The sequence below is a fragment of the Fundulus heteroclitus genome, chromosome 1 (assembly GCF_011125445.2).
Source record: "Fundulus heteroclitus isolate FHET01 chromosome 1, MU-UCD_Fhet_4.1, whole genome shotgun sequence".
Lineage (NCBI taxonomy): Eukaryota > Metazoa > Chordata > Actinopteri > Cyprinodontiformes > Fundulidae > Fundulus > Fundulus heteroclitus.
In genome coordinates, this window is record NC_046361.1 from 4,374,416 (window position 1) to 4,398,717 (window position 24,302).

General features: G+C 41.0%; 1 protein-coding gene across 1 annotated transcript in view; it reads left to right on the forward strand.

Annotated features, from left to right (window-relative positions):
* Positions 1 to 2,128: 2,128 nt before the first annotated feature.
* The window catches only part of lamb2 (laminin, beta 2 (laminin S)), a 68,762-nt gene continuing 46,588 nt past the window's right edge, over positions 2,129 to 24,302 (forward strand). Inside the window, exons 1-2 of the mRNA XM_021324965.2 lie at positions 2,129 to 2,391; positions 2,689 to 2,750. Coding sequence (XP_021180640.2) covers positions 2,144 to 2,391; positions 2,689 to 2,750 — 310 coding nt within the window. The 5' untranslated portion in view covers positions 2,129 to 2,143. The remainder of the gene's footprint in view (positions 2,392 to 2,688; positions 2,751 to 24,302) is intronic.

Below are 24,302 nucleotides of genomic sequence, written 5' to 3' on the forward strand. Positions count from 1 at the left end.
GTCGTGAACTGATGACCAGATATTCTCCATCAGAATTTTCTGCCAGAGAGCAAAATTTGTGGTTCCTTCATCTATAGTAAATTGCCTGCTTTGGGGCCAAATATGTTCTACGATCAAGATCTCTTTAAAATTTACAAGACAGGCAGGCTTTTTGGGAACAAGTTTTTCCAAAATTGGTAAGACTGGGAACTATCATCTGCCAGGACCTAAAGTGGGAGCTGAACATCAACTCCCTCACCAAGAAAGCCCAGCAGAGGATGTACTTCCTGCGCCAGCTGAAGAAATTCAACCTGCCAAGGACAATGATGGTGCAGTCCTAGTCCTCCATCGTTGAGTCCATCCTCACCTCCTCCATCACCATCTGGTACGCTGGTGCCACCGCTAAGGACAAGGGCAGACTGCAGCGTGTCATCAGGTCTGCAGAGAAGGTGATTGGCTGCAATCTTCCATCTCTCCAGGACCTGTACACCTCCAGGACTCTGAGGCGTGCAGGGAAGATTGTGGCTGATCCCTCGCACCCCAGTTATGGACTATTTCAGACACTTTCCTCTGGCAGGAGGCTGCGGTCCATCAGGACCAAAACCTTACGCCACAAGAACAGTTTCTTCCCGTCTGCTACCAGCCTTATGAACAAGGCCAAGAGCCGCCCGTGACTCTGGACACTGTCTCTCTCCCCCGTTCAGGACTTACAAGCTTCTGCGTTACACTGACGCACAGTTTAATGAGTGTATATAGCTTCTGTATACATATCTATTTTATTTTATTTTATTTTTTGTCTGCACCATCAACACCAAGACAAATTCCTTGTAAGTGCAAACCTACTTAGCAATAAACTTGATTCTGATTCTGATTTTGAAGACGAGGCTTTGTTCCAAAATGTCGCAAATCAAATCAGGTGGATATTTCTAAAAAAAAAAAAACCTAAAAAAAACAACAACACTGGTTCAAATGGGACACATAGATTTCAGGAATACAGATAAAATAAAATAAAAAAAAACACTCCTGCCTTACCCTACAAAGTTTGTGTTTTGTTAAGTAAAACACTACATTAGGCCTAACCCTTAGAGGAGGAAAACAAACTGCACAGACCAAGGGAATTCAACAATTCTGGAGCATGAGTATGAGTTTTTAAATTAAGTTTCTTAGTTGGATTTAGGCCCCCTAAATGTGTCAGACCCCTCTGACACATAAATATACTATTTTTATCTAAATCATTCAAATGTAGCCTATGTCTGGAGTGTTTGACCAATGGTTGTCCTATTAACAGATTAACCCTCCTAGGCTGCATATCTCTGCAGCTCCTGCAGAGTTACCACACACTTTTTTTAGCTGTTTCTCTAAAAAAATTTTCCTTGCACAGGCTATCAGGGTGAATGGTTGCCCTGTGTCTTGTCAGGTCAGAAGTTGTGCCATGCTCTTTTCGTTTTCAGATAACTGACCAGTGCTCTGTGAGATGTTCAAAGCTTAGGGTATTAATTTACAGTCTGACAATGCTTTAAATGGCTCCGCTAGTTTATCCCTGCCCGATCTCGCTGGGCTTCTAGAAGCCCCATTGTTGCACTGGGGCCTGTTTAGAGGTATTAGGCAAGGCAAGGCAAGGCAAATTTATTTATATAGCACAATTCAGTACAGAGAGAACGCAAAGTGCTTTACATGATTAAAATATAGGGAAAAAAGCAAGTAGGGATAGAATGTAGAAACAAAAAAGAACATTTAAAAACAGTAAAACAGTTTAACTGGAACATTCAAAGGCAGTTTTAAACAAATGTGTTTTTAATCTTGATTTAAAGGAACTCAGGCTTTCCGCACTTTTACAGTTTTCTGGAAGTTTGTTCCAGATCAGTGAAGCATAGGAACTAAATGCTGCTATTAAGCAAAACGGGGCTAAATGCAAAAGCACGCCACATATTTTGGGGTTTATCTGTAGAAACCTGTAGAAAGAAAATGTAAATAAGTGAAAATAAGCATGTATCCTTTTACTTGAAAGGCCCAGTTAAGGAAAACCTAAACTGAAGTTTGTAACGTGATAACATGTGAGTGCATTAAAGAGGGAGTACAACTTCTGCAACTTTTACTATAAAGGCTCCTTAGATGATCATGACAGGCTGTGATTTGGTGTAATGTGCTGAATAAGAATAAGTGAATGGAGTCGTGGTCCAGCCAGCTGCCGGATATCGCCTCCCTCTGTCGTGTCATCTGTTGTGCCCTCTCTGCCCTCGCCCCCCGTCCCCTCCTGGGTCTGGCCGCTCCGCTCCGCTCCGTGAGAGTCCAGCTCCGGGGTTTCCAACAGAAAGGTGCAGGAGCTGAGGGCTCCCTCACCACGGAGCTCCGCAACAAGTGCTCGCTCGGAGGGCGAACGGAGAAGCGGACACCTGAACCAAGACAGACGCGGTGAGTTCACCGTCGCCCTAACATTTAAGAAACATGTAAACTGCCTCTCGCTCATTTGTTTTTGGTTAACTTTTACTTTGTAGTAGCGAGCGCTTAGAAAATTTTATCCTGCAAAGTCTGAACTGAGGAAATTAAAAAAAAAAGAACGCCTCTCTGGGACATTTCGGGTTCATTAGAAAGGCGACCGAAGCCAAACTCCTCCGTGCAGCTCTGCTGGTCGTGGAGTAAACAAATGAGCGAAGCAGACCCCGACAGTTGCGTTGCGTTGAGCTGAAGCCAAGCTGTTGTCCTCCGCAGGCAGCCCGGCTGGATGCGCGCTCCCTCAGAGATGCGAGCCTCGCTGCTAATGCTCGTCTGCGGTAAGTGGACTGTGCGGCTTTGAAGTCAGCCTCTGCTGCAGAACAAATCCTCACAGGTGATCCAGGTCACCGGGCTTGCTTTGATTAGTCTCTGGAAAAATATGGAGCCTGTGTGCGCATGTGTCAGATTAGTTAGGATCAACCCGTGCGCCTTAATGCTGCTGCTGTGCTGATGTCTCGGAGGTGTGGCAGTTTGATCTGAGCCTCCGGATGGCTTGTTGAATTACACTGGTTGTTAAATTGATTTTTAATCATTCGACAGTAATTTCTCTTTGTGCTCGCCTTATTATGAGGAATTACAGGTGACCCACCTGTTATTCCTCATGATGTACAGAAGATCAGGACATCTGTGGTGGATCATGATGCAGGCAGGAGCTTTGGTCCCCATGTGTCTCTGAACACAGATAAGATTGCTGATGTGCCTTTTTTTAGGGCCTCCGGTGCCCCCAGGGGCTCCGGGGTCGTCCCGGTCTGTCTCTAAGCATCTCAGGGGGTGGTGTCGCTCTGTTTATGATCCTCCTAAAACAGGCCAGCTGAATCCGCAAATAGTGGCACCAACTCCACTCCTATACGGTCATCTGGGAGATCTGCATGTGTGTTCAGTGTTGCATGTGAGTCAGGGTGTTAAAGTAAAGCTTAGACATAGAAAGAAAACAGAGGGGCTACGGTGAAGTGATCCTTTTATTAAACAGCACCCTGCAGAAGGATTGGGACCGCTTCAACTTCTTCAAATGCTGTTGTATTACAATCACCTACATCAGTGTGACTTACGATGATTTTGAAGTGGTAAAATAACACAAATTAGTGCCTAATTGGGAAATTGGATGGATGTATTGTTTTTTTTTTAAACCTTTTTTTGTCAAAAACTGAGAAGTGTGGAGGGCTTTCAGGCCCCGGAGTCAACTAGTTGAGTAACTACCCTTTATTGTAATGAAAGCAAAGCTACATCTCCACAACAGCAATTTTTAAGCTGTTCTTTCTGGCAAAATATCTGAGGCTTGGTCAGATTGGAAGCAGAGTTTCTCAGTTTCTGTCTCATCTGACGAAAGCGCCTTCTGCCTGCTGGCTCTGTCTTCCGTACGAGTTGTGGACATCACATAGTTTTCTTCCAACAAAGGCTTACTTCTTGCCACTGTTCCACAAGGGCCAGATGTGCTCTGCATGACCAATAGGTGCCCCATAAACAGATTCTTCCCCCCCAGCTGTGGATCTCTGCAGCTCCTCCAGAGTCACCACGGGGCCTCTTAGCTCAGTCCCCACCCTGCTGGTCAGTGGACATAGATGGCCATATATGGGCAGGTTTGTAGCTGTTCAGTACACGTTCCATTTCTCAGAGGGTGGAGTGTAGAGATCTCAATGAGATGTTCCAAGCTTGGGATATTGTCTCATAGCCTAACCCTGCTTTAACCTTCTCCACAACGTTCTCCCTGACCTGTCTGCTGTATTCCTTGGTCCTCATGGTGCCGGTTGTTCGCTAGTGTTCTCTAACAAACCTTTGAAACCCTTCTAGAACCACCTGATTAACTCTCAGGGTGCATTACACAGACTCTGTTTACTAATTAGATGACTTTGGAACTGTTTGCACTGGATTTACGTTTTTTTTCCCACTTCATAGTTGTGGAGAATTTTCTGTTGGTCTATCCTGTAATCCCTATCACTTGCATTGAGGTTTGTAGTAGGCATGAAGGCATGTTGATTTATGAGAAATGTTCTGGGGTGTGAATACTTTTACCAGATATTATATGAAGACTTCCTACAGCTGACGTGTGTTGAAGACCTGCAGTGAGTTCAGGATTTGTGACCCTGTGTAAAGTGCATCCTAATGCCTTGCTCCCTGCAGCTAGAAGACAATGAGCTCATTTCTCCATTTAAAGTCTATTAGTGCCTGCTGTCGGCACCCAGGGTGTCTCCTCGTTCATCTGTAGCAGCTTTCACGGCAAGCTGGAACTATTTAAAACATTTTTTTTTTACATATGCAACGTCTCTGGTACTTTTCATCTTTACGTATATGATATAAAACCTATTATTTACTATTTAAGATGGTATTTTTTTCCCACTGTTGCCTTGTTAATATTTCCTACCAAGGGTATGTTGTTGTAAGATCATTTTTATTTATACTCTTCCATCTAGAAACCTCTTGGTCTGTCAGATAATATTAACAATCGTCCATCCAGCCCTTTCTGGATAGGAGATTTATTTTAAAGTTAATAAAACTATATTTACAGGTGGCAACGGTGCTTCACTCCATTGCTTTCATTATAATAGCCTGCTATAAAACATCTTGTTAAAGGAAAAATAAGTAATAATGACACCAAGTGTTTGAAATCGGAACAACACACAAAACAGATAAAACAAGATAAAACACCAAATGCTGCGCTCTGTTTTGGCAACTCCGGGAGGTCTCATATGAATGATGATGATATTTCTGCACCATACCTCTAATTATGAAAGGAGAAAAACTTGATCAAAACATTGTTTGTGACAAATGAAAATGATTTAGGTTGATCTTGCAGTAAATTTCTTACTTATTGCTCCTTTTAAAGGTAATTTAATATTCTTCAGATGCAATAGATAAATGGACTTGATAAAAACTAAACTCTCAGTTTTACCACTAATTGTCTGTGGTATTTATCAAAAACTGCAGATGTGTCTGTGGAAGGATTCTTTTCAAAATGTAGGGAAACAATGAATGAGAAGTTGAAGAGGAAGTAAAATCTAGGCGGACCCTGGTTTGTTTCAGAGCTGCACATTGAAAGTGTCCGGTGCTGTCAGGTCAGTGATAGGAAACTGTCCATTCGGATTCGGGACGCTCCGAAGATGAGCTGCAGGGTCAGGGGTCAGCCTAAAAGCCCCCGGGTTAGGGACCGGGTTAATTGGATGTGCACAAATGAATAGATGTGTCAGTTTGTATGCATGTGTGTTTGATGGCAGAGGAGAAACATGGAGAGGGAGAACAGACTGAGTCTGACAACAACGACAAGTAATTCAGCCATGCTCTACTTTCCCTTTTGTCTTCGTTTTCACTTTCTTTTTTTGTTTTATGCTGTTAGAGGGGTAGAAGTTGTACTGAAAACAACTTTTCATTAATAGGACCAAAACATTTAGCCTATACTGGCCAACGATAACCCTAACAGTTTGGCCTTTTTCTCAGTTATACCTCAGTAAATCAAATCAAAGTTTGTACAACAGCAGTGCAGATAAAATGACATTTCACCAATTCAAAATACAAACTTAGCAATTGAAATAATAAAAAAAAAAACAACTAAGAAAAATCACCCATGTCTCTATATGTAACCCCCTGTGTGTGTGTGTGTGTGTGTGTGTGTGTGTGTGTGTGTGTTTGCGTGTGTTTGTGTATCATTGTGAGGACCAAAACTTGACAGTAGAGCAACGTTGTGTGGACAATTGGCATTGTGAGGACATTTTGCAGGGTCCATCCAATGCAAATTGGGCTAATGCTTATGTTTAGGGCTAAGGTTTGAATTGAGTTTAGGTGAAGGTTAGGGATGTACCTGTGACCTTAGATGTAGGGTTAGGCTCAGGGTTAAGGTATAGAAAGCAATAGAACATGAATGAAAGTCAATGGAAGGTCCACACAGTGATGCATATCCCAACGCGCGGGTGTGTGTGTGTTTGTGTGTGGCCAGGTAGGAGAGGCATAGACGGCGGGAGCTCGAGGCCTTTGCAAGCGACAGCCTCCGGAAATGTGCGGCTACCAGAACAATGGTTCGGTAAACCCTAGTAGCTGGCAGCTCTAGAAACAAATGGGGAGAGAGAGATGGTGAAAAATAGAAGAGGTGGGGGTAGTAGTGGAAGGATAGAGTCAGGACAAAGAAGGAAAAAGGAGTCAGACCTTGGAGAAAGAAGAAAGATGGGGGTGGGGGAGCTGGTATATGAAAGGACGGTGAGTTGGGTTTCTGTCCTGTTGACAGGAGCTTTTCTGGATTAAAAGAGGAGGTGTAGATAAAAAAGCAAAGGAGGAGGACTGGAGGGGGCTGCGGGGGGCTGCGGGAGGTGGGAGGGTAGGAAATGGAGCCGGTCTCTTTAAAAACAATGGAAACGTTGGCACTGTGATGAGCTGGAGTAAAGTTGCCAGTGTATATTGTAATATAGACGTGCTAAAGGGAACTTCTTAGACTGAAGCTGACTATCAGGAAATGTAGCGTGTACTATGACAGGTGAGTAACTGAACCACGTACTATTACAGGTGAGTAAATGTACTACGTATTATTACAGGTGAGTAAATGTACTACGTACTATTACAGGTGAGTTAATGTACTACGTACTATTACAGGTGAGTAACTGAACCACGTACTGTTACAGGTGAGTAAATGTACTACGTACTATTACAGGTGAGTAACTGAACCACGTACTATTACAGGTGAGTTAATGTACCATGTACTATTACAGGTGAGTAACTGTACCACGTACTATTACAGGTGAGTTAATGTACCATGTACTATTACAGGTGAGTAACTGTACCACGTACTATTACAGGTGAGTAGAAGAGCACCGTTTAGTGTTGATATTTTTGATGGGGGCAACAGTGGCCCAGGAGGTAGGAGCTTGTTCTGTAACGGGTGGGTTGTCGGTGCGAACCCCTGCTCTATTTGTTTCAGTTGTTGTGTCCTTGGGCATGGCACTTCACCTGCTTTGCCTGCTGCCGGTGGTCAGACGGCCCGGTGGAGCCGATTGTATTGCAGTCCCGCTTCTGACAGAGCCAGCTCTACAATGTGAAGCACTTTGGAGTCCTTGGACTTGGTAAAGCCTTATAAAAGTGCAGGCCATTTATCATTTTAATTTTTCACCTGTGTTCATTCATTCCCTGTTATCCTGAATTGGGTTTATAGGCTAGCTGTGGAGATTATTACAACTGCCTTCACGTATGTGTCATTTTTCAGAATATCTCCTTTTTAGGGTTACACAACCTGCATGTGATTTGGCCCTTGTCAGAGTCATTTTTCACTTCGGTGCAGAGGTTACCGGCCGCAGTGCATGTGATCGCATTAGTTGATCATATACAGTCCAGTTCATGGCTTACACATTTTGGTGATAAGTTAAAATTAAGACAATCACATTATGATTAACTCTTGATTAAATGTTATTTTACAGTACTTTAAAGGTACTGAGCTATCAAGCATATACATGGTAGTGATTCTAAAGTTTCAGACTTGGACCTGGTTTCAGCAAATGGCTGTTTTTAAATGAATCGGATCAGGAACAAAATAGACTGGTTGGGAGTTTTGTAAATTTGAAATTTCCTTAGGTGTAAAGCAATCAATTGTGTGTAGTAGTAATAATTTCAGCAACACAATTAATATCGTTTTCAGCATGCAATCCTATTAAGAGTCATGCTGGAAAGATATTGGTCATCAAATCTTTGCATATCAACTATTCTTTCAAATTTGTTTAAAAACCAGAAATGCTTCTTGGTGTGAGCTCTTGGCTTTTTGATTTCAGAATAAACTGTAAATGAAGCTGAATGACTTTAGGTTATTCAAACTGACAGCAAACTATATTGTTTGTCATATATTCCTCGTAACCAATATATAAACAGTTATTCTGCTCCAGCTACCCAGCTGTGTACATTAAGATTACACAGGGAAATTCTGGGATTTATTCACCTTTTAAATATTTATGTGTGAGTTATTATTTATTTTTCTTTTATGTCTATAAGCCAGAGATGTAGTCTCCCAAATTGCTCTGTGCCTAATGTGTTTAATGTGTGTCGAACTCCCAGACTGGTACTTCTCTACTGGCAGAGGAGTTGTAATAATGGCGTGACGGCGCAGTGTGCCAGGATAAGATGAGAGGAAAGGAAGGAAGTTGAGAGTGAAAGGAGGAAATGAGGTTAAAAAGGACCGAGTCAGGAAGTAAGGCTGATTTCTCTGCATATAATTGGCATTTTCTTGAGATTTAAAAACAAAATAAACCTTTGTGATCATGAGCAGCATAGACATTGACACACCCGTTTCACAGTCTAATTTACTCTCCTGGCTTGTAAACCTGAGCCAGCTGTGTCTTGTCTGTGTATCCCTGTGTGTATCTTCAAAGACTTTGCTGTTTGGGCAGCTTTCATTTACAGTCATAAACTTTGTTGAGTTTAATCCATATATTCATGCTTTTGAGAGCCTAATGGAGGCAACTGAGGACTGCAACTATCAATAATTTCAATGACTTAGTATTCTATCGAAAATGTATTAATAATTCACATAGATCCACATATGTTGGCATGGAAGGGTTTTTCTGTTCTTTTATGCTGATTTCAGTCAAATAAGATGCACATTCTACACTAGAGTTTACATTAGGATATTGATCACCAACCTTTTTGAAACTGAGGGCTACTTCATTAGTACAAAGGGCTAACAGTACTGACCTTTGAACTACAAGAGTTCAACCTCACCTTAACTTAACATAATATAAATATGTTTTTAATCTTTTTGACCATTTTTAAATCTATGTAAATACAAGTGTGATTAAAAAGGAAAAGCGACTGACTAAAATAGCATTTTAAATGCAGCTCACTGGAGGGTTGTCATATTTTTTTGAACAGGCTTGAGAGCACCCCATATGGTCCTTGGCGGCTACCTGGTGCCCGTGGGCACCATGTTGGTGACCCCTGCAATAGGGTGACCAGCTCTAAAAAAACAAAAAAACAAATGTGGAACAACAAGGATGCTTATGAGGGACAATGTAGGATACATTACTAATACTTTGATGATGTCAAACATTTTAATTCAAAACAGATCGTACATTGCTGGTTTGAGGTGGGACGCTGCTGCATATTTTGAGCAGCGTCCCACCAATTTTGAGATTGTCACAGAAAAGAGCCGACTCGCTCTTTTCTGTGACAATCACTGCAGCTCTGCTTTCTGTAGATTTTAAAAATATCAGCTGTTGCATAATTTTATGACTTTTCAGAGTTTGATTCAGTCATATGCGGGACATTGTGTCAGTTTGTGGGACGCCGGGACAGGAGTGCAAAATGCTGCACGATCCCGCACCAATCTGGACATCTAGTCACCCTCGTTTACACACATTACCTTTTTGCATTTTTATTATTTACCAGCGCATCAGTACATAAAGTGTCTGTACAATTGGATTAAGATATGGATAGTTCCTGAACCACAGTCCTCTCCTTCAGATAATTCCTGTCCTTTCAGATTTCTTTCCCTGTATCTCTTCAGTATTTTTGTCCAATGAGTCTTCTGCATTGTTTGCAAAGTACAGAGACCTGTTTGATTTGTGTTCCACCCAGTTTGTAACGAACCATGCAATCAGTGTGCAATCAGAGCAATCAGAGAAGGGCAAATTGCATTTTCCTACGGCTTATTTTGCAGATGATTGACCATTCAATAGTCAATCCAGCCAATCAGAGTGAGCGGCTGTGTTGACTGCTGCAGTTCCTGTTCCTGTCTGCGTCATGTGACCAGCATGCTGTGTGCCTCAAGCAAGCTCATGTAGAGAAAGAATCATAGAGGGCAGCTGAACCATTAGTCAATAACTGCTAAGATGTTCAAATTGAAGCTACAAGTTTATGAAGTAGAACAAGTGTACATTTTATCTGCAGGATTAATTTGAACTGCACTGAAATGTTTTAATTGCTAAATTATCAACAAGTCAAGAACAAAAAGGCAGGGTTATTGAAACACTGCAGCTGTGTAGCTCTGGAGACTTGTTTAGAAATAAAAGGCTGTCCTTTTGTGAAGTAGCTCACAAATAAAGCAGCTTTCCTGTTAAACCGAGATAACTCTTGTTTTCTCTTAGAGCTTCTCCAAGCAGCAAGTCCTGTCTAGACTTCCGGAGATACATAGAGGGAAACAAGAAGCAATTTTAAGCCTTGCTTCTTTTCTCTCAGGGAACACACAGGGTCATCACCAGTTCAAGCGTTTTGTTAAAACAAATCACTTCCAGTAGTACTCCTTGGTGTACCCTCAATCCCACTCCAGAGTGCTGACCTTTGCCTTTGGCCACACAGAGGATAAGGTCTTGCACTTTGTGGCAAATTTGTAATTTTTACAGCTAGACGCAACACAGCAATTATCACGCACACTTAATAGTTTAAAACCCACACAGGTAGACAGAACGTATAGCATAAGCACACATTCACAAGTGTTTGTAGTTAAATGCACACAACCATTGCATAAATTATCTTAAAAAAAAAGGCTCTTGGTGCACATGCCATGTCTCAGTCCTGTGGGTGCTGTGGTTTCCTCTAAGTAGAGGCAGACTTTCCTTATCAGAGGTTCTGATTAGCAGCTACAGCAAACCGGACTACACTCCCCTCAGAGCTCCAGGACTCCCTGAGCAGCTGCCGAGTGCCAGGACAAACACACAACATCATGATTACTAACCAAGCTGGTTTCTGACAAGCTATTTGGCTGTCAGGCTGCACCACACATCTGTTGGCCATGTGTGCTCCCTACATACCCACAGGCAGCCTTGTTAACATTTAACCTCTATCATCAGTAGTCTCTTAGAAAGACTGTTGCACATTAAATCTGAATAATTAGTGATTACAAGGCGGCAGGTTCAGCACCAGACACTCCCCTCAGGTTCCCTCCACTGTCCATACAAACAATACCAAACATGGTCCACTTCACTCTGCCCACCTGTTGCTGTCAGTGCCTCACTCCATATTTTTTATCCACGAGAAGTGAGTCAGACATTTCCAGCAGGGTTGTGAGAGTGTATTCCAGTGCAACCAGCTGCTTCCCAGTGCCATGGCTTGTTAACCTAGAAATCTGTGCAACAGTAGGCCAAAGCGTCTGTCAATGATACTGTTTGACTGGAACACAGTCAGTAGTAGTTAATGGGGTTTGCACTTATTAACACTTATTTAATACCGGATCACAAACAGTTCTAGCTGAAAGATTTGGACAGAGGATTAGCCTGCTTTTCTCAGCTCTGATGTCCCACCCTCCCATGTAACGGTCGACAAACTCCCGATCTTGAAACTGAAGGGACCAGATGAGACTGTCCTGATGCATTTCAGTAATCCAGGTAGAAAAATAAAAAAAGGAAAACAGAAATTAGATATGTCCCCTTGACAGGTTCTTTTTTGTTGAAATGTTTAGCCTCTTCTCTGAGAGACTTCTCTCGGAATACCTACAACTCTACAGACTAAAGAAGTCTGACTATCTGACAGATAGTGAGACATACTCCCATGGTTTTAGTTCATTGTATTAATTACAAACAACTTAAACTGAAAATGTTCAGATTAGTGGGAAATAATAATAATAATAATAATAATAATAATAATAATAATAATAATAATAATAATAATAATGATTTTCGTTGCCACATAGATTCCAATCAAATTTGTCATCTGCATTTAACCCATCCCGTAGGGAGCAGTGGGCTGCCACTGTGCGCCGCCCGGGGAGCATTCTGGAGCTAAGGGTGTTGCTCAAGGCCCCAGAGTGGTAGTCTATGGGAGTCAAAGCAGCTTTCTAAAAGTGAAAGCACACTGCTCTAACCATTAGGCCACCATTCCTTAGCCTGGCCACCCAGACTGACTTACGCCATATACACGCCGTATCAGTCTGGTAAGGAGCTGGTAGAACTCGATCTCAAAGGCGGGACCAACAGGGTCAGCGTCATTAGGTTAACACCAATCAGATAGCTATGGATGTGACGAAAAAAACTCCAAGCGACGTGCAGTTTTTTGTATTTTTATTTGTAGTTTGTGAAACGTGTCATGCCGTTGAGCAAACTCTCCAGTGAATGATTTTTGCTGTTTTTGTCTAAAAAATATAAATGTAAGATAAATGTTGCACTCACATGTGCTTTCTTAATTTCCCAAGGCACCAAAATACAAAACAAAAATATCTGTATGTATCTTGACTGTTATGGTTACAGAAAAGCGCTGCTGCATTATGGGTAATTCTGCCACTGAGGGTGACACACATAGACATAATATAAGAGTAGACCCCGCATTGACTGTCGCTGCGCAGGAATTACGGGCGCCACCTTGGGGCGGTCGACTTGATACCTAATCCTGCTGATTCAAGCTGACACACTAATGATGCCTCAGCACTGTGCGGCTCATTTTTGTTTAAATCGAGGGACTATTTATGTCAGGGCTCGAGGGATAACTTTTCACAAGCAAGATGAAAAGACATTGTTTATATTTTTGATCAGAATGTAAGTTTTCTAATACTAGGAGATACAGGTCTACACATCAAAGTTGTTGTTAGACATTAGTGAATAAACAGCATATATATATATATATATATATATATATATATATATATATATATATATATATACATATATATATATATATATATATATATATATATATATGTAGTGAAACCTCGCTATATTGCGGTTCACCTTTCACGGTCTCTGCTGCTTCACGGATTTGCATTGATGAGCCGTTCATTACAGTTCTCATCAGGTGGCGTGTCGGTTTATAAGAATCTTTTTGCCCAGAAGAAAAAAGAGTGACAACTACCGATAAAAATGTGTTCTTCTCCCGAAAAAAAAACTCACCTGCACTACGGGCTTTAGAAGAAAAAAACGCTACAGAGCGAAGTCACGGATGTAGCGCCTCAGTCAAAAGAGCAGTGAAATACACACGAGTCACTATTTGTCCTACTGTACATTCTATTTTTTTTTATAATAATTTTTCATTTTCTCCCGTTCTAATCCAATGACTCGGGTCGTGGTGGGCCGCGCTGATCTCCGCAATTTGAAGCCTTCAGTTCGTATTGATTAAAATTATTATTTTACAGCTAGTTATTTGTAAATAATAATAAAAAAACGTTTATATAGTACTTTCATTTGTTGAACAAATGCTTGGGCCGGTAAAAAGGTTTTGTTCTATGGTTTCAATATACTATAGTGTATTTCATTGTATATAATAATTGTAAAAAAATAAATAAAGGTTACTACTTTACAGATTTCGCCCATCACGGATTCTTTTTCGGACATATATGTACATATGTACATGTACAAATGTGTTTGTTTATATAGTAATAAAAAATTATAAAAATGTGTGAGTGGCTGTGTTTTGAAACATACATACATCATGTCAGAATATTCTATTACTTTTAACCCCACTAAGATTATTTAAACGCACTGGACCATTTGTTATAATAGCTATAGTTTTAAAGTTTTAAGCAAAACAAATGTGAAAATTAGTTCAACATTAAACGAGTTATAGTTGATTAAAAATTTATTCAGCACCTGGTTAACACATTAGACTGAGCGGAGTTGTTGACCGCCCCAAGATGGCGCCCCTAAATCTCGTCAGCGCCTATAGGCGAGAGCGGTCGATGCGGGGTCTACTCTTTATATATGTCTATGGTGACACATCATATTGGTCCGGTCTGTTTTAGGTCGTAGCATGTAAATCAGTGTGGCTGGCCAGGCTAACCACTTCCTATAATGAAATGTTAAATAGTATTAATCAGCTAAACTTTCACATGAGATCATTAAGTTTGGTGCTGTCATGCAGTGTGTTTGACCATCTGTTGGAGTTAGGGTTAGGATTAGCCAGTCCTACTTTGATTAATTCTGCTTAACAACAGTCATGGATTATTGAATGCATTTGTATACTCAGTTTGTGTTAGTTTTTACTCTATTGAAGTTAAGGCCTTCCTCCACAGACTTCTTATGCGCATTTCTAAGTAATAGTCCTTTGAAAAACTTTACATCATGTTGTAAAAATGATATATGGCCTTTTTTATATAAAAAATACTGCTTTGGGGCGCTGATGAAGGGAGGATAGCAGTAGTGAGGAAGGTGAATACCAGGGATCCTGGCCTGCCTGGGGAGATTCTGTGATTTTTAGATAAAAAGAGAGACGGGAGTCAAGGGCTGAGAGTAATGAAAAATATGAACAGGGAGGAGAGCAGCTGGCTTTTGGGGTGTGGGAGCCAACCATCCATCAGCTAAGTGCAGAGCAAAGAGAGACCAGAGACTCAGATAGGGAGAAGGTAAACTAATTAGCTGGGAGGAGGTAAAAATAAAATGTTGTTGACTTTTCGCTTCTAGGGTCCTAAAGTAGGAGCTTGAATGAGGCTTTTAAATGTATTTCAGTGCCAGATCTGTCCAGGTCAGGTAGTCAGCTAACTGCATTTCTTGAAATGGTACTGGATCTAAACACAGTGCTGACAATGTCCATGTTCCCTCAGCATTCTTCATCTTCTTACCCCACCTTGTGTTAATTGTGTTTGTTTTCTTATCTTTCTGTTAATCTTTACTTCCTGTGATGCTTTTCCTGGTAAACGTGACAGCAAACTGTGTCCCGCCAGTCTGTCTCTCAGGAATGTGCCACATGATTGTTACATCTCATTCCCCTCTGCTCCAGAGCTAGAGGATTTATTTGCTTTTTTCATTTAGATTACTACACACAAATCAAATCGAACAGGACAATTTCTTCTCATTGGTGTTATTAATAATTTTATAGACTGGCTTTCATTAACGGTAAGGTTACAGCTGTGGGCAAAATGTTTGAGACTTGTTTTTTCTTCCATAAACCTTACAGCTCTGGTTTTTATGGCGACAGTGTGGATTGAACTTTTGTTGCTAAAAAAAAATGTAATTAATTCTGATCAAAGTTAAAAACTAACTTTAATCGGCCTCACTCTGTGCTTTAGCAGGGGCTCAAATGGCTTGCTGCTACAATTTCAAAGATCCTACCACAGCTGCAGGTTATATCACTTTCATTGTTATTCAATTACAAAAGAAAAATAGTTGCTTTAAAAGGGAGGGGTGCTTGAAATCATTCTTCTTGTGCCAGATTTGGTTACCTCCAAGGAAAACACTGCTGTCACCATTGCTTTCCATCACATGGGTTTTCTCCAGAATCTCAAGTAAGACAGTGTTAAGACCATCTCCTTACGTGGAATCAACTCATACATTTGCTCATGGTGAAATGATTGCTAGGGAATGGCAACATGGCAGTGGTGAGTGTTTGTGTACAGACAGAGGTAGGCAGAGAGTTTTGGATACCGATGGGAAGCAGAGAAGACACTTTTCTCTAAGAAAAACCTCATGGACACACTGACATTTTGCCGGAATTACCAGGATTGGACTGGAATTCAAAGAAGTGAATGCTACCATGAGCTATTGCCTTTATTCTGAGGAGGTAGCTTTACTGACATCTTGCCTTAAAACTATGTCTTGAATTAAGAGTGGGATCAAACAAAGACCATTTTTACTCACCAGTCACCATTTGGTGATGAAATAATTTTTTTTCATCATGAAGGGGCAATGTGTCACAAGCAAAAAGTGACAACTAAGCATCTAGGGCAGGGGTATTCAAGAAAACTGTGAGGAGGTCCAGTTCAAAGAAATTTTCTCAAGCAGAGGTCCGCAATATCGTCTGTTTGCAGTATGACAATATCGGAATACAAGGTGTTAAAAAAATAATAATACAGGTTAAAATAATTTCAAAGAAGTTTATTAGCACTGAAACACAGGATAACATTGTGTGGCTGCAGTTTAAATTAGAAATAACTAAATTATGTATTCAAAAATAAAGTGCTTAAGAAAAAATAGCAGCTTCAGTTTCCTTTTGATTGAACAATCTCAATATTTCTGCTCAACAAAACAACTCTCAAAACACCTGAACTATTTCTCTTACAGATTTCTCTTACATCTGTCTTCCCCCAATTTCCCTTGCTCAGTGTGAGAATTGAGCTTTGACTTGCCCTGCCAACATTTTAAATCTGGGCTTGAAGGAGGTCAGGGCCATTCTCATGCACATGTGCAGATGCTCATTGGTGAGCTTGGAACGATATTTTGTTTTTATTATGTTCATTGTAGAGAACACTGCCTCACAGCTGTATGTGGAGCCGAACATGGTCAAGATAAACAGGGCCACTTTTTTCAGATCTGGGAAAGCTGTCTCAGGAACCATCAGGAGCCAGAATGTGGTAGATTCTGTTCTTGCAAACTGCTCTTTCAGGGCCACATCTGCCTGGAGGTCAATCATTTGCATCTGGAGAGCCCCAATGTTTGCCCACTTGAAGTGATGTGTGACATCATTTGTGAATGCTCTGACATCAGTGATGAGAAATGGATTCTGTATGAAGAGGGTGAGCTCCTCTCCAATGCTGAAGCTATCAAAGCGTTTGCTGAAGTTTTCAATCAACTTGTCAACAAAGTCAACAAAAGAGGAGACATCTCTATGGCCCTGCACCTGTTCTTTCACTTTTGGGAAGTGTGTGTAGTCTCCTTGCAGATCTTCTTTATACACCTGAAGTTTTCGTTGAAATGAGCGGACAGCTGTCATCAGATCACAAATGGAATTGTTCTTTCCCTGCAGCTGCAAATTAAGCCCATTCAGGTGTGACATGATATCAGCCAAAAAAGCTACGATACCCATGTTTTTCTCGTCATTTAGAAAGACAGAAAAGTTGGCTGCTTTCTGACTTTCCAGTTGTTCCAAGAAAGCTGTTACTTCATGTCTAATTGACCAAAATCGCTCTAGCACCCTGCCTTTGCTGAGCCATCTAACATTGTTGTGTAGCAAAAGATCATCAGAGTTTGCATCAACCTCTTTGAGAAATTCCCTGAGCATGCGATGCTGACAAGAAGAAGATGCCCTGAGAAAGTTTATGATTTTCATCATTGTCTTCATCACCTCAGCATACTCATCTGACAGGGTGGAGCAAAGGACAGCCTGATGAATAATGCAGTGGTAAGAGATCAGGTCAGCGTTGTCTTCTTTCAACCTTGCCACAGCTCCCTTTTCTCTCCCTATCATGGCAGGGGCTCCATCAGTGGTTATTGATATCACTTGTTTTGGCTCTATTCCTCGCTGTGCTAGCATTTCCTTAATGGCCAGGTAGATGTCTTCTCCTTTGGTAGTGGTCTGCAGGGGAGTCACACCTAAGAGGTCTTCACAGAACTGATTTTTCTCCATGTTTAAGAATCTTATGTAAACCAATAGCTGAGCATTGTCAGACACATCAGTAGATTCATCCACAGCCAGGCCAACACACGGTGCCTTACAAATAGCTTCTTCCAGCTGGGACAGTGAATCTTGAGCTAGTATCTCACTTCTCCTTGTGGCTGTGCAGGCTGACAGGGGTATTTTCTCTATTTTGTCACAGAGCTCATCTTTTTCTTTACCATCAAGTAACGCCTCTGCTATTTCAGTCATGCACTCTTTAACAATACTTGCATCTGTAAAGGGCTTTTTGTGTTTCCCTAAAACCCAAGCAACACGGAGGGAACATTCATTAGCACGCTGTTGTGCGCTGAAAGCACGGCTTAATACCCTGGTGGACTGATCATATTGGGCAGTGAGACTTCGAATTTTCTGCGTCCGGAGTTCGGACTTAGGGGGGTATGATTGGTCAAATGCTTTGTGCTTAGTCTCATAGTGACGCTTGACATTGGCACTTTTAATAAGTGCCACGGTTTCGGAGCATATGAGGCACACTGGTTTCGTGCTCGCGGGTGGAAGAATGAACATGTACGCATCAGTCCATTCCGTGTTGAACGCTCGATTTTCGGCATCTACTTTTCTCTTTTTAGAAAGCGCCATAGTGTTTGCACCTCTTCTGACTGTAATTCACGCCCTGTCTTCCTGTATCACCCTGCGTTTCTCGCTTCAATCGCTTTTCGCTCACCTTTCACCTCCTCTTCCTTATATCACACTGCGTGGATGTCTGTGCCTCTGCTTCGGTTTGCTCATACAACTCGCTCTGAGTTCAAGCTGACGATTTGATTCGCTAGTTGAACCACGTGGTTAGTATGACTCGCACGCGATTGGTTTGTAGCTTCCAATCCTTGCTCAGTGCAGTGCTGGTAAAAGCACTTGTGTCAGATAGGGAAAAAAATAAATGCTCCGGTTTAAAATTAATTCTCCCGTCAAAATTAACAAATATTTTAACAATATAATCCGGGTCCGGATGGGATGGCATATGGGTCTGTATCCGGACCGAGGTCCGTTGGTTGCGGATGGCGGATCTAGGGGATCAGGTGGTTCTAGAAGGCTTTCAAAGGTTTGTTAGAGAACACTAGCGAACAACCGGCACAATGAGGACCAAGGAACACAGCAGACAGGTCAGGGAGAACGTTGTGGAGAAGGTTAAAGCAGGGTAGGCTATAGTATACTTTTTCACGATATTCTAATATTTTTGAGTTTTCTTCAGCTGTACGCCATAATCAGCGATATTAAAACAATAAAAGGCTTGCGATATTTCAGTTGATTTGTAATGAATCCAGAATGTATGACATTTCATGTTTTTTAATTGCATTACAGAAAATAAAGAACTTTATCACAATATTCTCATTTTCTGAGACAGTCCTGTATATATATGTATATATATATATATATATATATATATATATATATATATATATATATATATATATATAAAGAGAGAGAGAGAGAGAGAGAGAGAGTTATATATGTATATATAAAAATGTTTGTATATCAGAATATCTGGAGTGTGTAACGAAAGTAATTTCCCTCTGGCATTATTAAAGCTTTTCTGATTCTGAAAAGACAAAGTAGTCTTAAATGGAGGGGTTTGGGGGAGTTATGTCTTTTTAAGGCAGAAATATGATTTGAAAAGGACATTAGACAAGAACCAAAGCCATTACTGAAAGCAGAACGCATTCTAAGGGAAAGGGGTGAGAGCTGGAATAAAAGAAAGTAGTCTGTGTATGCAACATGGATAATAAACAGACTCAGTTACTAGATGGTTGAACACTTGCACTTGTTGCCTTTGAGGTGGAACACACAAAAACAGAAGAACACACTTTATCCTCCGTCTCATCTCTCGGCTGTCAGAATACATTCCTTCTTGTGTCTTTATTATTGGCTTCAGAAATCAGAAATTAATGATATAATGATAATAACATAACTGTTGCCAATCTGTATTTCACCATCTAATGGTTTAATGTATGCTATTCGTATAGGTGACAAGAGGGAGATTCCCTACTGGGAGTGTACCCACAAATAGCACAGAAAACAGCCTTAATATTTCTACATCCAGAATGGCAGCACTCTTTGATCTGCTTCCAGGATATGACTCTTTTGCCTTAATCATCAAGGTGCAACACAGACATTAGTCTTATGTTTGAAAGCTGGAATACACATCTATTCATCAAATCCCAGGCTCTGTACTCTTCACTTCTGCCAAGCTAAATAAAAAGGACATATAAGTCATGATGTGTTTGATCCAAAGTACTGCATACAGTTGATAAAAGCAAGTAAGAAGGTCTTAGGTTTAAATCCCAGTGTTGGGTCTTTCTGTGTGGAGTTTGCATAAATTCTCTCTAGGTACTCCAGCTTCCTTCCACAGCCCATCAATATGCATGATCATTTAACTTGCCTTTCTAAATTACCCTTAGGTATGACTGTGAGCCTGCATGGTTGTGTGTTCTGTGTCTCTGTGCTGCCCTTTGATGGACTGGCAACCGGCCCAAAGTGTACTCCGTTGGTGATAGGCTGCAGACTCGAGATGTTCTCACATTCTAAGAAATCTGGACAATAGAGCACACACATCACTGAATGCTGGTAGACCCTGTAGGTGAATAGAAGTGATTGTAAAGCTTGCAAATAATTACCGTATTTTCCGGACTATAAGTCGCTCCGGAGTACAAGTCCCACCAGCCATAAAATGCATAATAAAGAAGGAAAAAACATATATAAGTCCCACTGGAGTATAAGTCGCATTTTTGGGGGAAATTTATTTGATAATATACAACATCAAGAACAGACATGTCATCTTGAAAGGCAATTTTAAATAAAAATAGAACGGAGGCAACAACAGGCTGAATAATTGTACGGTTAGCTTACGCTACATGACACAACTGAGAACGTGCCTGATATGTTAACATGACATATTAAAAGCAATTCAGATAACTATAGCATAAATAACATGCGAAGAAGTTAACCAAAGCACCCGTGTCACTCCAAATAACTAAAATCCAGTGAAATCTTCATCCTCGGTGTCACTTTCAAATAACTCCGTTAACTCCGGACGTAGAAGATGCGGCACTTCCGCTTCTACGTCGCTTACGTCTGATTCAACACAGGCCTAGAGCGCCTTCTTGCGGTTTGGTGTGAAAATAACAGGTGTAATGATATACCGGTAAAAATGTGTAATAATTTCACACAAAAGTCGCTCCAGAGTATAAGTCGCACCGCTGGCCAAACTATGAAAAAAACTGCGACTTATAGTCCGGAAAATACGGTAATGTGTCAAAACATTGGCCTTTCAAGAAGAGGAATTTGGAAATGCTGCATGTCTTATCAAGTACCTTTATTTCTTCTCATCCCCAGCTCCTACTCAAGAAGATTACATGCTAAAGTGGGATCATAAGGTACTTTAACAATGTGTTAGGTTAAAGGTGTGCACAACCACACCTTATTTTATTTTTCATGTTCCCACATAGGGCTACACAGTAGAACAGTGGGTAGTGCTGTGGCCATGCAGCAAGAAGGTCCTGTGTCCAAGTCCTACCCTTTCTGGAGTTTGCATGTTCTCCCTGTGCATGCGTGGGTTCTCTCCGGGTCCTCTGACTTCGTCCCACAGTCCAAAAAACATGACTGTTAAGTTAATTGGCCTCTCTAAATTCTCCTTAGGTGTGTGTGCGAGAATGGTTGTTTGTCCTGTGTGTCTCCGTTACTCGATTACTGCGATAGACTGGCGACCTGTCCAGGGTGTACCCTGCCTCTTGCCTATTTACAGTGGAGATAGGCAGCAGCACCCCTCATGACCCCACAAGGGATAGATGTGTTAGAAAATGGATGGATGGATTTTCCCACATATAGATTTGTTCAATCTTTAAACACTACAGTCTTTACAGTTCCATTTAAAGACTTCTTGCCTCGAAGAGGTTAGTGTGAAACCCCGTACGCGGTCGTAAAAATTGAGCTCTGCACGTAGTACCAGTATGCACGCAATCTGTGCAGAGAACGCCTCGAGCATGCGTGGACCTCAAAGGAGAGAGTAAGCCCAAATATGTGGGGGCCTTTACATGAATGGACTTCTAGTTTCAACATTACAGTCAGGCAGTGTTGTAGACAGCTCAGGGGTCCGATCAGGCAGTGACACATTGTACCGTAATGCTCCGAATATCCATTGAGCGGAACAGCTTTGTTGCTTACCAAAGTTGGACTTACACATTTTAACAGAATTTTGAAATCGGTCAGTAAGCACAACGGTAATCATATATAAAGGCGCAGTGAATTATAACCACTGAGCTATATTATACACTGGAGTGCTAATCGCCCGCTGTTAGAACGAGTCGCTTTGAAGCCACCAGCTGCCATATTGGTACTCCCTATTTTCCCCAGTAACTAGGGAATATGTGCCTACACATATTCCCTAGTTACTGAATAATGAGGATTTTCTCATGTTCAGGGGGAGCTTAAAACTTTTAAAATGTCTAATGCCATACACTTTATGTTATGTTCTAAAACTATCAAGTACTGAGAAAGTCATGTGCTGAAACATTTTGCATTTTATTAATTTAAATATACATATATAACATTTATGAATAACAATATACAAAAACATATATTTACATATATGTATACATATACACATATTTATATATACATATATGTATATTTAATATGAGTAACATGTAAAATATTTCAGATCCTAATTTCCTAGTAGTTGATAGTGTTAGTACATCCACTGACTGTAGAATTACCTGTGAAATATTTTCACACAGCCAGAAAACTGCTTGTTGTTGTAACCAAATCCTATGGGTGTCATGTTTTAGATGAACCAGAACGTAACAACACACAGAGTACTGTATAAAAGAGAGTTTATTGAAGATGATGAATTATGGAGGAAAATGACCAGAGTTCAGACCAGGCTGGAGCTGTAAATGGCTGGAGCTGGCAAGCAGGACGGAGCCGGAGCATAGAGACCGCAGAACCAGCAGCACAGCAAAATGTAGACTTGAGAACCAGGCTTGATCAGCAGCACGACTGGATGAATACTTGCACGACTGGAGTGGGAGCAGGACCAGAATCTAACAGAAACTAACAGAACGAACCGACAGGGGAGGACTGAAAGCAGGGAGCTTAAATAGGGAGGCTGACAGGTGTGCTGAGTGCTGGCTGACTAGTGGCTGGCAGGTGTAGATGATTACTGAGCTGGAGACTGGAGCTGTATGGAAGGTGGAAAGTGTCCTGAAATGTCCATGGTGCAGCAAGCAAGGCTGAAGCATGACAATGGGATTCTGTGAGAGTAGAGAGTTGCAAGATGGCGGCCAGTGACTTCAGTTTTTCGCCAAAATCAGCACTCCAGTGTATTATATAGCTCAGTGATTATAACACGCACCATAAATTTGTGAGAAAATTTAAAGATTTTAAGTTCGCCTTATAGTCTGAAAAATACGGTACCTTTCTAAAAACCTATTGCATGTCTTTTACCGACAGTGTGTCACTGAGGTTATGAAAGCGGTACTCACTTTTATAACCTCTGTGCTTTATGCACAGCTCACTTTATGAATTGCTCCAGGCACAATGGGACATTTGTAGGATTTTGCCCAAAATCCATTTTGCTATTTATTTCAACCATAATTGTGATTGCAATTTATTTTCTCTGCATTAAATGTAAACAATCCATGTCCATGTAAACAAAGACTATTTAAAACAAGAAAAGTAATTGTTTTTATTATTCAGAATATTATTATTCAAGAGAATAGCTTGTTTATATGGACATCAATCCTTGTTGAACATAAAGTGCAAAATACAACCAACAAACAAGTCTATGTATTTTGAACGGTACCTAATGCTGTGGTGGGATTCCTGAAAGTTTCTGAATAAAAACGGTATGATTATATAAACTGTAAAACAAATAATAAAATTAGATTATCTCACTGCTGCAACTCTCTTCCTTTCCATGTGGAGCAAACCCACTTTAAACACATTACCGACACCTAAAGAACGCGTCATTTATGCTTTACTGTGGGTGTGTTGAGGGCAGAACATGAGGCGGAACCTGGTACGCAAACATTCAAGTGCAGCACTGATCTATAAAGGGAAATTGCTTGATGGTGTGGATGCAAATGTTGTTAGTGCAGTACTTGTGAATTATTTTATTTATTTTTTTTGGGTGGTGGGTTCTTTGTATACCATTTTTGGCTTTTCGGTGTAGTTACACTTTTAGTTTAGATGCTACGCAATGTTTTATAAATGAGACCCCAGTTCATTATTCAAATGTCAGCTTCAGTCCTTAAGCCACCTACTTCTCTCTCTCTCTCTCTCTCTCTCTCTCTCTCTCTCTCTCTCTCACACACACACACACACACACACACACGCGCGCGCACACACACACACACACACACACACAGGCCTAAACCTTTGAGGGCATGCCAACAGTATCCAGAGCAGATGTCATGTTACGTCTGGGTGGATCGGCCCTTTCTCTGGAGGGAAGCTCTGTACTCAGACCTTTTTCAGCCATCCTGTCATGTTCTGCTCCTGACTGCCACTCTTTTTCTCACACATTGACAGATAAAGGGATAGTGGGAACAAACTACTCTACATGGACCATTTAGTATGTTGTGGTATTTTACGGTTAATAATACCTGTTTGTATCTTTGATTGTTATC